The sequence below is a fragment of the Carlito syrichta genome, unplaced genomic scaffold, assembly GCF_000164805.1.
Source record: "Carlito syrichta isolate Samal-C Ts95f unplaced genomic scaffold, Tarsius_syrichta-2.0.1 Scaffold314850, whole genome shotgun sequence".
Lineage (NCBI taxonomy): Eukaryota > Metazoa > Chordata > Mammalia > Primates > Tarsiidae > Carlito > Carlito syrichta.
Window position 1 is genome coordinate 541,968 of NW_007258946.1, and position 13,142 is coordinate 555,109.

At 53.7% G+C, this 13,142-nt stretch overlaps 1 protein-coding gene across 2 annotated transcripts in view; it reads left to right on the plus strand.

Annotated features, from left to right (window-relative positions):
* HIVEP3 (human immunodeficiency virus type I enhancer binding protein 3) overlaps positions 1–13,142 on the plus strand; it is a 373,386-nt gene that overhangs the window by 351,199 nt on the left and 9,045 nt on the right. For both annotated transcript variants that reach the window (XM_008072104.2, XM_008072105.2), the window contains one exon: positions 7,204–7,379. In XM_008072104.2, coding sequence (XP_008070295.1) covers positions 7,204–7,379 — 176 coding nt within the window. The remainder of the gene's footprint in view (positions 1–7,203; positions 7,380–13,142) is intronic.

Here is a 13,142-nt window from a genome sequence, read left to right on the forward strand (position 1 = left end):
CTGCACTCCAGTCTGGGCGACAGAGTGAGACTCCAACTCAAAAAAAAAAAAAAATGGCCAAATCCGAGGATCCACGAGGCATCTCTGCATCTAAGGCTGGAAGGACCTTCCCAGCATGGATGTTCCCTAACAGCAGTTTTCAAATTGTTTAAATTCACAGAACTCCATTTTACAAAGTTCCGTTTCCATAGATACCCATGCTGAAAAGCAACTCACTACAGAGCTGCTATGGTTGGGGGAGGAGGACCCCAAGCCCCACTGCTCAGCCTCCCCACCCACCCCCACGCCCCACGAATCCTGAGCACAATTAGGAAGTCACTGTTCGAGAACCCCAAAGGCTGGAGTTGGAGCTGCTGAAGTCCAGATCAGCTGCACTTAAGGCCCATGTTTGCGGAGCACACTCCTCTTTGGTGGTTTCGCTGCTCTGAACGCGAGGTCCCAGCTTCTGGCTTCCTGCCTGCCTCCCTGATCTCACTGTCTGGTCGGAAATGGGGCATTGGCTGCGTTCTGCAGACCCAGGCTGGCCTCAGCCCAGCCTTGGTGCCTGCTTGCCGGCTCTTAGGCATCTGCCCTTGGTCACCGGGAAGTCTCTCTACAGCCCCTTCATCCATCGTCCCCAATTCTGTAGAATCAAGGCATTCTCCTATTCTTAGAGCTGTGCTGGGCACCAACCCCCTGAGCTGAGGCGGGGAACTGAGATTTTCCTTGTATAAAAAAAAAATCACAACAGAGAAAACATTAAGAACGCCACTTCTAAGTAGGAAGCCTGCACAATGGACGAGGGCTTGCCTCAGTGGTGGGAGTCCTTCTGGAAGGTGTAAAAGAAGCATCCTTGACCTGATTTCCCCTCTTGTCTCTCTATTGAGCTGCCACTGAATGAACTCTCTCGAATCTAAGTCCTTGCGTCTGCCCAGCTCGGGCTCTCTATGCTTCCAACAGCCTCCCTCGGCCCCCAGGCCTCCTGGCCCACATTGCCTCCACACTGTGCCCAGCCAGGGACTCATAAAACAGGGGTCTCACGGGTCAGACCCTGCGCATCCACAAAGGCCCAGACAAAGGCGTCTCTCCTTCGAAGCCTCCTGATGCCAGCCCCGCTGGTCCCATCTCTGATCACCCATAACACTTTGTACATTATCTGTCTTATGCTTTCTATCTCTTTGTTTTACAGTCTTCTAAGTGCCTGCTAGTCCCACTTGAGACCAGGGTCAGAGTTTTATTTAGCTGTGTATTTCTGGCCCTGGTCCAGCCCCAGGCTCAGGCTGGGCAGGCCTTAGTTGAATAAACACATATGCTACTGCTTGCCGTTCACACTGCTGCTGGGGGGCCCTGAGCCTGTCCTGTGGGACACATGTGCTGTGGGGTTCCTGGCACAGTGGGACTGTCCCTGGATGGTGTACCCAATGCCCCACTCCCCGAATGTTGTGATGTAATATAATTTTGCAGAGTTCTGACAAAGGGACGTCTGGGGTGTGCCTAGACCCAGTGTGAACACCCCGTGTGACCCTCAGCCTGGCCTCCCCAGTTCCATTTTCACCAAGAGGTGTGTCTGCTACTTCTTGGCAATGGAATATTTTAGGAGAGAGACAGCTCAGCAGGCCATGCCTCCTGGCAGTTCCTCTTTTCCCCACAGACATCCCATCCTTTTTGAGTGTCACAGGGGAACAGCATTCTGCTGTGACAAGCTAGCCAACTCACTGTGACTGACCTCCCTGGCTGCTGGGAACTGGCCCTGAACCTTGCTTCACAGGACACAGGCTGCTGCAAATGTGGGTCTCAGCAAGTGTGTGCATTTCTAATCACACCTTCCTCCTGTTTGGCACAGTCGTACCCAAGTTGCATGGCCCTGAGGGGAACAAGCTCTAATAAAATCTGAAATTTGGAAAATCTTTAAAATATCTGAATTTGGAGGAGATGCAAGAGCTTTATAATGAAATATTAATAATATATAGAAAAGTCAATAATATAAATGCAGAATAGCCTCACAGAATCTCAGATGAAGAAGGTAACTCAGAGGTCATTGAGTTCCTCCTTTCATTTAAGAGAATAATGTGGCCTGGTGGAGAGAAACAACATGAATTTAAAAGACATGCCCCTGCCCAGTTACTGCATGACCTTGAGCCGCAAGTTGATATCCAGGCTGAGTCCACCCTTCCATATATTTTTCTTGACTTTTATTTGACTTACACAATTATTAAAAAAAAGAAAAACAGACTTGCACAGCAGTTAAGCACCTGAACTTTGTAGCCAGGCAAGCTGGCCTCAAATTCTGGCTCCATTAACTAACTGGCTGTTTGACCTTGGGCAGGTTACCTAACCTCTCTGTGACTGTTTTCTCATGTGTAGACATGAATGATTAAAGCCCCAACTCATAAGGCTGCCATGTGATTTAATGAGGTAGTAATGCATATAAAGCTTTTAAAATTAGTGCTTGGTACCCACTAAGAGCTACGTATGAGTTTGCTCATATTTTTAGTTTTCAAAAAAATCTAGATTTGTGATTTTCTTGAAAAAACTGTAAGGTGTTGCAGCCTCATGCAACACTTGGTTGGATGAGGGTAGCCACTGCCCCTTCAGAGAGGGATGTGCCTGCCTTCCTGGGCCCACAGTCCCTGCCACCCCCTCTGCTTGGCTCTGTCATGTTGCCAGCCCAATCTCCTCAAGTGCCCTGTGCCTCCACCTGGTCTTAGGAATAAATATATCCATTTATGTTTACTGGAGCAAACATGCTAAGCTAAATATATCCAAGGGAACTAAATATATATCCATTTCCCAAAGTTGTAGCAGGAGTGAACAAGCAAACCCACCTGAAGCCCCTTCAGCCTCATGCTAGACATGGGCATGCACTGCTCATGAGTTCCCACCTGCTGAAAGATCTCACAGCCTGTTCATCTGGCCTCTGGGTGAGCAGTGCTTGTGACGGGGAGCTCACGACCTTACAGAGCAGCTCCCTTGCCAAGCCTGTCATATTCAGAGACAAGAAACAACATCCTCATCCATCGCCTTGCCTGAAATTCCATGTAGTTGTCCCGACGCTCCCTCTTCTGAAACCCTGAGCAGAGGGGCATGCGTGTCCCTTGGGAGCTCTGTGCCATGTCCTGTGTGTGGGATGGAAGCTTGGGTTTTAGAATGCCTCCAGAGAGTCTAGAGCCACAAGCCTAGGTGTCACGTGCTAGTGGTTCCAGCAAGGACTGGAGGAGTTGGTTGCACTACCTCTCTGTGCCTCTGAGCATGGGAGTCAGAGCTGGCCAGGCCCAGCTTTAACACTTTCTAGCTGCCTTGTAACTTTGGGCAAGACACGACCTCTCTGTTTCTGTTTCCTTCTCTATTTGGTGAAGATAGAAAGTCCCTCCTAGTCAATAAGTTGTTTAAGAATCTTTTTCTCTTCCTTTGAATCTTAGATCCTTGCTTATGAAAACAGCCATCCAGGAGGAGCCTGGCCATACCACACCCCTCCCCGCAGCCTCAGTCACCCTGACCCCAGGCATAGGACAGAAGGCTGTGTCTGCAGAGCCCACTCACTGCTTCCCCCTCAAGCTTTCCAGGATGTCGGACTGCCGGTCCCTCTTCTGAACCCTCTCCTCTCGGCTTCCAAAGTACAGCTCCTCACCCCCTTCCCTACTTCTCTAATCTTTCTCTGTTTGAAGGCAGGGCTTGAGGTGCCATTTTTTTTTTCTGCCCACTTTTGCCTGTGGGTGCCACCCAGTGCCTCCAACACCATCTTCTTCTCTCTTGAGGTGTCACCTTCTTCCTTACAAATCTACACGTCCCCTCCTGACTTCCAACTGGACATGAGAACATTTTTCATGTCCTCCTCACAGGCACCTCACATCAACAGTTAAAAACTGGTGTCCTTCACCACCTCCCTCCAAGCCTGCAAATGGTGCCATCTGTACCAGCAAAGTTGAAGTTTCTGAATCCTTGTTGCTCCCTCATTCTGACCCCCACACCACCCAGATGACTGCCAAGGCCTGTGGTGCCTTGTGCCCAGAAGGTCTCTCAAATCGATGTCCTAAAACACAAGACTGGTTCTGGTCTCATTTTCTCCTCCAGGCCATTCTCACGGTGCCCAGGAAGTTTCCTTCCTTTGAGACGTTATACTTTTCCTCAAGACAACTTTGGTCAAGTCTGAACATCTTAGCTTGGTGTTCAAGGCCAATGGTGGCAGCCTGCCCTGCCTGTCCAGCCTCATCTCCTCTCCCCTACCAAACACTCCGGGCCTTTAGGCCTTCCTCCTCTGCCACTGCTCCTGCCTAAGTACTCCCTTCTGCCTCCGTCCCTTCTGTCCTCCCCAGCCCCACCCAACCCAGGTTCTACCTTGTGCTCCCAGGGGGCTACACACCTTCCCTGGTGGATGGCAAGGCATCCGTGGTTGAATGTCTGCACAACTCCCACCCCCAGTCAAGGCACCACCCTTGAAGTCTCAGAGTCCTCCCTTTTTTCTCTTCTCTTCTCTTCCCTTCCCTTCCCTTCCTCCCCGCCCCCCTCTCCTCTCCCCCATTTGGGAAGACCATGAGCCATTTAAGCTTGATATGGTGGAAGAAAGGGGGTCTGAGAGCAGCTGGGACAGCTGGACACTGGCGCCTACTTCTGAGCGGGCTTGCGCACAGGCACATGGACGTCAGAGTGGCTGTGGGCCCATGCAGGGAACTATAGAATGAAAGGAAGACTGAGGCTGAAGGATGCCATGGTGGCTGGTGGTTGGTGGCTGGTAGCTGGTAACCAGAGGGGAGCGAGTGCTGTGGACCTGCCTAGCGGGGCCAGGTGGAGGCTTGTGCCTAGGTTGGGGGAAAGCTTTCCATGCAAAGAGGAGACAAAGCCATTCTCACTGCCTTCTTCTAGCTGGGAAAGAGGGCCCACCTCAGCCATGTTCCCCTGAAGACTGGGTCCCAGGGGCATGGAGAGACATGGGAACCCAGATGGGGTGTGGGCAGCTGGTTTGGGCTCAGGAGGCCTGCTGTGTGAGGGTGAGCTATTGTCATGGGAGGCAGACACCCCACATTTGGCTCTAGGGTGCTTTTGATGGGAGCAAGCTGGAGTCATTTCTCTCCCTACTCCATAGCCTTCAGTTCCCCCTCTCGCCCTGGTTCGGGTGGAAAGTTGCTCCCCAACCTGAGGACTGTGAGCCTGAAACCCGCTGTGCAGGGCTTGTTAGGGTGAAGAAAAGGCAATTGTAGGCTCCTGGAGGGCATCAGTGGTCAAATCAGAGGTGACAGAACAACAGGGGTCACCTGTACTAGCAGACAGCAGTCCCCATATAGAGGTAGGGGTGTGTGTGTGTGTGTGCGCGCTAGGATGTGTGTAAGAGAGAGTATGTGTGAGTGTGTTATGAGGGTGTGTGTGTGTGTGTGTGTGTGTGTGTGTGTGTATGTGTGTGATTATGGGAGTATGAGTGAGGGTGGGGAGCATGTGGGTGTGTGGGGATGTATGAATGTGTGTTAGTGTGAGTGTAAGTGGCTGTGGGGGTAGTTGTGGGAGAGTGTGGGTGTGAGTGTGGGATGTGAGTGTGAGTTTGTGTGATTGTGTGTGGGGGTGTATGAATGTATGTGGATATGAGTGTGTGCGTGTGAGAGTGTGAGTGTGGGATGTGAATGTGAGTTTGTGTGAGAGTGTATGAGTGTGAGGGTGTGGATGTGAGCGTGGGATGTGTTTGAGTGATTGTGGGTGTGTGTGGGATGTATGAGTGTGTGTGTGGGCATATGTGGGTGTGTGTGAATATATGTGTGAATGAATATATGCGTGTGAGTGTGTGGGTGTGGGATGTGAGTTTGTGTGAGTGTATGGGTGTGAGTATGAGTATGGGTGAGTGTGAGTGTGGGATGAGTGTGTATGAGAGTGTGAGTGGTATGTGTGTGTGAGCATGAGATGTGAGAATAAGTGTGAGAGTGTGAGAGTGTAGTGGTAATCGTTCTGCTGCTGCGTGAGTCCCCTCTTTCAAGGCCTTCCTGTGACATCCTCTCTGTAAACTGATGACCCTGTTAGAGCAGGATGGAGTCCCCACTGCTGTCACTTCCTCCCCTCATCCCAGCTTCTTCCTCCTCTCTCCAGGGGCTGCTTGTGTGTGTGAGAACGGCACAGGGAACTCTTGCAGCCCTTGAAAGGCCCATGAGCAGGCCAAGCAACACCCCTTCCCCCAGTGCCGCCCCAAGGTTGGCGAGTCAGAAAGCTCTACTGGAAGTAGGCCAGGATCCCCTGTCTCGGCCCTGCTGCCCGCCACCACCTCCCCACCCATCTGGAGACTTGCACATTTGTAGCATTAGACCAGTGAGTCGTCTTGGCAGTGATGCTACTGAGCCTGCAGGACTTATGGATTCCTTCTAAGTGCAGAAATAAAAGCACTGCAATTTGATTCTCGGGGGTATCTATGGCCCTGACCCTAGCAGGTGCTCCAGCCACCCCAGGGGCTCCCAAAAGCTGGTGACACTTCCACAGGTAACCCCAAGTGGTGAGGCGAGGGGGCTAGGCATCTGATCTGTGTCCTGCAGAGCTTGCAGCTTGACTGAGACAGGGAGAAAAGGAGCAGGCAGGGCTCCTGGCTTCCAAACTCTGAAGCCAGGGACAGCGCAGTGGTCCCTGTTACCTCCCCTCATGTGAATGTCTGGGTGGCTTCCTGGAAGAACTGGACAGGCTTTGGGGCAGGCAGGTTCAGATCCTGGTTCTGTCCCTTTCCGGCTGTGGGATTTTGGGTGAGTCTCAGTCTCCCTGAGCCATGGAGTCTCAAGGGCTCTCCATTGTGAGGTGGTTGTGATTTAGGCCGGTTCAGTGCCCAGCACAGAGTGAGCACGTGGTAAATGCTAGCTGCCAGAGCTGCCGCTATTTTATTTGCTTTCTTTACTCTCTGTGACTCTGGTGGCCTTCGGTGGTGGTTCTTTGGGGCAAGGCTGTCACTGGGGCAGGCTCTGCACAGGAGGCTGCCTGGGAACCTGCAACTTCGCCTCCCCTAGGCAGGAAGCACTGGTGTCTCCTGCCTCCGGGGAAGACAGAAAAGGGCAGGCCCGCCTGCCCAAAGGCCAGGGGTGCTGGGCTCCGTGGTGGAGCCCAGGGAGGCTTGGTCCTCCCAGCCCCATGCTCCTTCCGGTTCCACGACCTCCTTCCCAGTGCCTAGAACAGGCTGAAGGCAGTTAGGAAGCGTGTGCGCCTTCCCAGGTGGGAACCTGCCTCTGTCCTCCTTGTGTTTTCCTTTACCATGACGCCTGTTGCTCATAGGTACAAATCAAACGAAGAGTATGTATATGTGCGAGGCCGCGGCCGAGGGAAATATGTTTGTGAGGAGTGTGGAATTCGCTGCAAGAAGCCCAGCATGCTGAAGAAACACATCCGCACCCACACTGACGTCCGGCCCTATGTGTGCAAGCACTGTCACTTTGCTTTTAAAACCAAAGGTAAGAGACAGTCAGCTGGGCACTGCCCCTGCTGGCTGCAGGGAGCTCCCTTCTGGGAGACCCAGCACAGAGCTCAGGGGCCCACGCCTCTCTGCTGGGGCCTGGAGCAACCCCACTTCCAGACCCACTCGGTGCCCAGTGGCAAAGCAGCTGGCTCCAGACCAGGCATGGCTCCCTTGGCTGCCCCCAGCCAACCCCTGGACCCTGCACACAGCCCTCGCCGCCCGCCCCGTCCAGTGGCGCTCTCCCAGACTTTCTGGTTCCCCATCTCTCATCACCCTTCCTCTCACATGTCTCCTGAGCCGCTGACCAGCTGGCTTGATGAGCCCCAGCATCCACACTCGTCACTGCCACTCTTGCATTTGGAACTCCATTCCACTCCAAGCCACCAAACACACTCGCATGCCCACCTCCACCTGCCTCTCCACTCCCACCATGGCCCTGCCCACCCAGCTTCTCTGCACCCCTCAGCACAGGACCGGCCCTGTCACCCGGGCCACACTTCACAACGGGGTCAGGATAGGCTTTAAACAGTCAGTTGAGGGCGTCAGCATCCCAGGGAGCTGCAGTGGGCTGTGATGGCGGCCTGGCCTGCTGTGGCCACCTGGGACCCAAGTGTGGACAGACAGGCTGAGGCCATGAGGTTCCTAGATCTCACTCTTCTCCTGCAGGGCAGGCAGGGAGGGCCCTGGAAGCTTGCTTGCTGCAGACCTAGGTACCTCAGAGGGAGGACCGGGGCTCTCCACATCCCTGGTGGCTTCAGCCTCCTGTGCTTTGCCGACTCCTGGGTCAGGGTTTGGACACAGGGTCTTCTCTTCTCCTTTGAGCAAGTCGGGAGCCTCCACACCAGCCCCACAGGAGCCACGTGGTTTCTCAGGGGATGAAACTCAAGGGTAGCCTTTGGCTTTGCCACCTGGTGACCTTTCTTCTTTGGGAAAGCTGTTCCCAGTGACAGAGGGTGGCATCCGCTTTGGAGGGTCCTGGTGGAGTCCTCTGGCCTCCCTTACTGCTTCCATGCTCTCGCTGCCTGGCCCCTTCTGTTCTCTCTGTACTCTGTCTGGGGCCAATTTACCACATCCCCTGGTTCAGCGACCTCCTCTCTCACCATATTTCCATTCTGGTCTCCTGACTCCATGAACTGATCCCCACCCTACTCTGTCCCCTCACCATCATCTTCCAGTTAAGTTCAAATGTTCCTGCCAAGGTTTTGGTTTCGATGGAGGAGCCTGCCCTCCACTTTCCTTCCCTCGTCTTCTTCTCTCTTAGTGTTTCATAAGAAATGCCTGAAAGGTGCCCAGAGAGGGAAGATAGGCCTGGAGCCCCCTGCCCACTCCATGGCTGCATCAGAGCATGTCTCGGCCCGGACAAGTGTTCTGTCCCCCACACATCCTCTAATCCCACTTCCTCCGGCCTTAGGCAGCCAGTTGGGATTTTATGGAAGACAGAGATGGGGATCATTGACTGACAATTTAAATAACATTCTTCAACTCTAAAAGTAGAAAACTTCTTGACCAAGCCCCCTTGAAAGTGAAGACAGTGACCCCGGACACAGAATTACTAATACTTAGAACACAGGACACACCTCATGGACATCACCCCATTGCCTTCCTCTCTGTGGACAATTAGCTCTCTCCCTTCTCTGGAGTAGGTGGCAAAAAGCTGCAGCAAGAAAGGGTCACAACAGCTGTCCCTACTTCCAGCATGTGTCCAGGGAAGCACACCTGTGCCAAGCCCACAACCCAGGTTGCCCACTGCCTTGGGGAGCCACCATGCTTCCATGTCCAAGCAGTCTCCCCAAGGGGACCCACTCAGTTCCCTTTGCCTCATCCGTTCCAGGTCCCTAGCAGGAACCACTTTCCAGGAGATGCCTTCATTGGAAGCCATGCCAAGCCTGTGTGCAGCCCCTTCCCGGATCTCTCTGAGCCAGCACAGAGCCCTGGAGGGTCCAGATAGCATAATCTGAACTGAGGGGCTGGAGAACTTCTACATGTCTGGGGTGTAGAGTGTCCCCCGAGGGAAAGCTGCCCTGAAGGCCAGGCCCGAGAGGCTGTGCTCTCAGCCAGGGATCTGGGAGTGTGCTGAGTGCTCCCTCAAGTGTCCACAGGGGCTTCTAGAAGACAAAACCTGCCAGAGCCAGATCAGGGAACAGATGGGAAGTGGTGGCATCTCAAACTCTGTGACTAGCAGAGAGGGGCCGGTTGGAGTGGCAGTAGATAGAAGCAGAGAAGGCTCTCCTTAGCTCTCTCTGCAATATGGGGGTGAAGGGGGTAGGAGACACTGGACCTCCTGTCTGTCCTGGGACCAGGTGTCTTCACAGAGTGCTGGGCCCTGTCAGCCATCAGCTCAAACAACACAGTCTCCTTCTCTCTGGGTCTACCTGCCTTCCCACCAGGCCTGCCCCAGGTGTCCTCCTGCCCTCCTGGCACCACCACCTGGCACCACCACCTGGCTGCGCCGGTGCCTGGGGAGCCCTTCCTGTCTGTCTCTGTCTGCCGTCTGTGTCTCGTCTCTGTGTTAGACGTTGTGGCGGCAGCTCAGGCCTCTGGGAGCTAGCTGAGGAGTGTGTCAGTGGGTGGGCCTAGGGAGGCCCGTGGGTGGCCCTGGGAGGGTAAGAGTCCTGTTTCCTCTTCTCAGATGGTTCCCAGAGGCCAGCAGAGTAGCTATGTGGTGTCCAGGCCCTTGCGCCGATTGCCTCAGAGGACAGAGATGAATGTCGTGGACAGGCCTCGGGTCCATTGAGCCAGCAGGGGTGGGACCAGGGCAGTGGGTCAAAGCCCAAGGAGGTAGACAGAGTTACTGGCCAATGCTCTTAAGGGAGGTTCTGCCTCTCTTCCAGATGCCCATCACTGTCCACTGCTTGCCTCTCCTCTTCATTTCAGGGTTGTTGGGCTTTGGGTGGGGTCTGGGATGACTGTGATAAGCTGCAGACTCTCCTCACAAGCCCCTTGACAGGGAAACAATGTCCAGGCTGCACCTGCAGCCACCTGGTCCACCTCCCCAGGTCACAGAAGAGGAGACAGGCCTGGAGAGGGCAAGTCACAGAGGGAACCCAGACAGCACTTAGGGCTCTCATCCAACAACCACTCCTGTGACCCTCAGATCCCTGATTCCTCCCTACAGTCCCCGGTGTGGGGGCAGGGAAGAGGCAGGCCTTTGAGGGATGCCCTGGTTCCTTCTCCTGAGAGCCCTGAGGCCCAGAGCGAAAGATAAACCATTTCATCATGAGCATCATCTTGGCATCAGTCCTTCACACCCAGCACGGTGCGCAGCAGAGTCCCGGGTGCTCAAGAATGAGTGATTGTCATGGGAGTGGGGGGATGCTGTCTGCCAGGCACACTCTGCTGCCACTCCACATGCGTCACCTCATCAAATCCTCCCACATCCCCATGAGGCAGGTGTTACTTCACAGCTGCAGAAACTGGAGCGCAGAAGGTTAAGGAACTTGCCTGAGAGCCCACAGCTAGCAAGTGGCAGAACCTTCAGTGAAGCCCATAGCTGCCAAGCTCCTAAACCATCTGGGTTCCATCTGCCTCCACACAGAGCCAGCAAGGTCCCCAGAGTGCTGAGACCCAGCTCTAGACGGGCTCTGCACTAACTGGTACTGTGACTTCGGGCCACTTGGTTCATGGTGTTGGTTTACAGGACCCTGCTGTCACCCAGTATAGCCAGTGATCTTGTCTAATGGTGTCATCAGTACCTGAGCCCAGAGTTAGGTCAGAAGCAGGGAAAACTTCGGCCCAGTGGCGGTGAATCCCATGGACTGTGAGGTTCTTTCCAGCACTTTGCTTCTGCAACGAGAAGGGCAGTGCCCACACGTGGCCATTGTGTACCCATTGTGTGCCCAGCATCTAACTTGGTTGAATAGAGACCTAAGCCATCCAGGTAGAGCAGGCGTAACAAATGTACTAGCCCGCATGAGTGGTGTTTATGGCCCCCTGCGGCCTGGGGCAGTCAGGGGAGGGTGGGCCTGGCTCCAGACCTCAGGCTGGTGGGTGTCTCAGATGCATGGAAGACCCCAACTGCCTTTCCCACTTCCTGATTGCCCTACTCAGGCTTTGCCTGCTCATGGCAGTGAGGGCGGAGGCCCACAAGTTTGGCTGGGGGACTCCCTGGCCACAAGATGATTGGAATTATGGTTCTGCTCCCCCTATGGCCAGGAGTCGAGCATCCAGGTTTCTGCCCAGTTATAGGAGGAAAACTCACATTGGGAAGGATGGAGTCATGGGCTAGGACCAAGGGAAAGGAAAGCTGAAAGGAAACAGCTTCTGACCCATCCCTACTGCCCTTGACTTGCACACCTCAGGGAAGCCCTGCCTAAGGTTTCCTGTTAACCTCTCAGCAAAAACCTGAAGCTTCCTTAAAATTCTCAGAATGATCCAGAAGCACCCTTTGACTCATCCATGTGTTCTCTCCCTGTTTACACATCCGTTGGTCTATTTCTCCCATGCTCTGCTCTGACAGTCTTCCTGTTCACTTATCTGCCCACCGATCTTCTCATGCTATCTATTCCTCCCATCCTGTCTTCCCACCCATGATCTTTCCATCCAGCTCCTCATTCTTGAATCTTCCTGTCTGTCCACATGCAGTTATATGTGCTTCATCCACCCATCCAGCCAGCATCATTCCATTCATTCCTGTCTCCATCCTCCCATCCAGCCCTCCACCTTCCCATCTATTGACCCATTTTCCATCCATACCTCCATCTATTTTCTCCCTATACTCATCTGTCCCCTGCCTACTCATCCCTATGTACTCATCCAGTATCCCGTCCTCTGACTATCCTCCTCCTCTTCTCCCTTCTCTCTATGTTTTCTCTATCCACTTATCTATCTATTCACCAATCTCTCTATAAATCCATTCCAGGAGCCATGTATCTCTCCATTCTCTCCTCCATCCATCCATTCACACTTGTCAATCCATCCATAAGATCAATGAGACACAGCACCTGCCTCAGAATTTTTATTGTGTATTATGTGAAGGACCCTATGGAATAAAGTCATCTCCATGGCCACAGTGAACACAACACAGGTTGGGAGTGGCTGTTGGGCCCAGAGGAACATCCTGAGGCATCTGGCCTGTATTCTTCAGGGCAGACTGGGATGCTCTGCCTCTCCTTCCCAGAATACTTCTGCCACTGAGCTCTGCAGCCGGTGAAATGCTGTGTACATGTGGAACCTGACACTGCTGCTGCTGTTCTCTTGATTTCGCAGAGCTGCTTGCCTCTGCCCATCAACCTGTGGGACTGGAGCTGCAACTCAGGGCAAAGCCAGCCTCCCCTCTGAGGGCTTCATAGGCAACAGCAGGGCAGAACCTTGCCCGAGCCTTCCCTGGACCACCCTGGCCCTGTGTCTGCATGGTCCATTGGCCTAGAGAAACTGAGGCTCAGGAAGGGGACTCCTCAAAGGAAACCAGGCTTGGGCCCCCAGCCCTGTGGCTCCTGGGTCCCTGGTCAGTAGATGTCCCTACTCTGGTCTTCTGTCCTCTCTCCATTCCTCGCAGTAACTTTGCCCTGGTTCCTCTTCCCAGCCCCTAAGAGTCTGCCCTGTGGGCTGCCCTAGAAGTGTTCTCAGCCAGAAGGGCATGCTTAGTGCTCACCCACCATACTGGGAGGTGGGAGCATCTCATGGTATCCCAGCACTTGATGTGGCCAACAGTCCTGATGAGTGTCACCAGCTCCTGGGCCAAGACTTAAATCATAAGCAGGAAAAACCTATCGCATTGAGTTGACTTTTTATTTCTTTTTTGTTTGTTTTTTAACCAGCA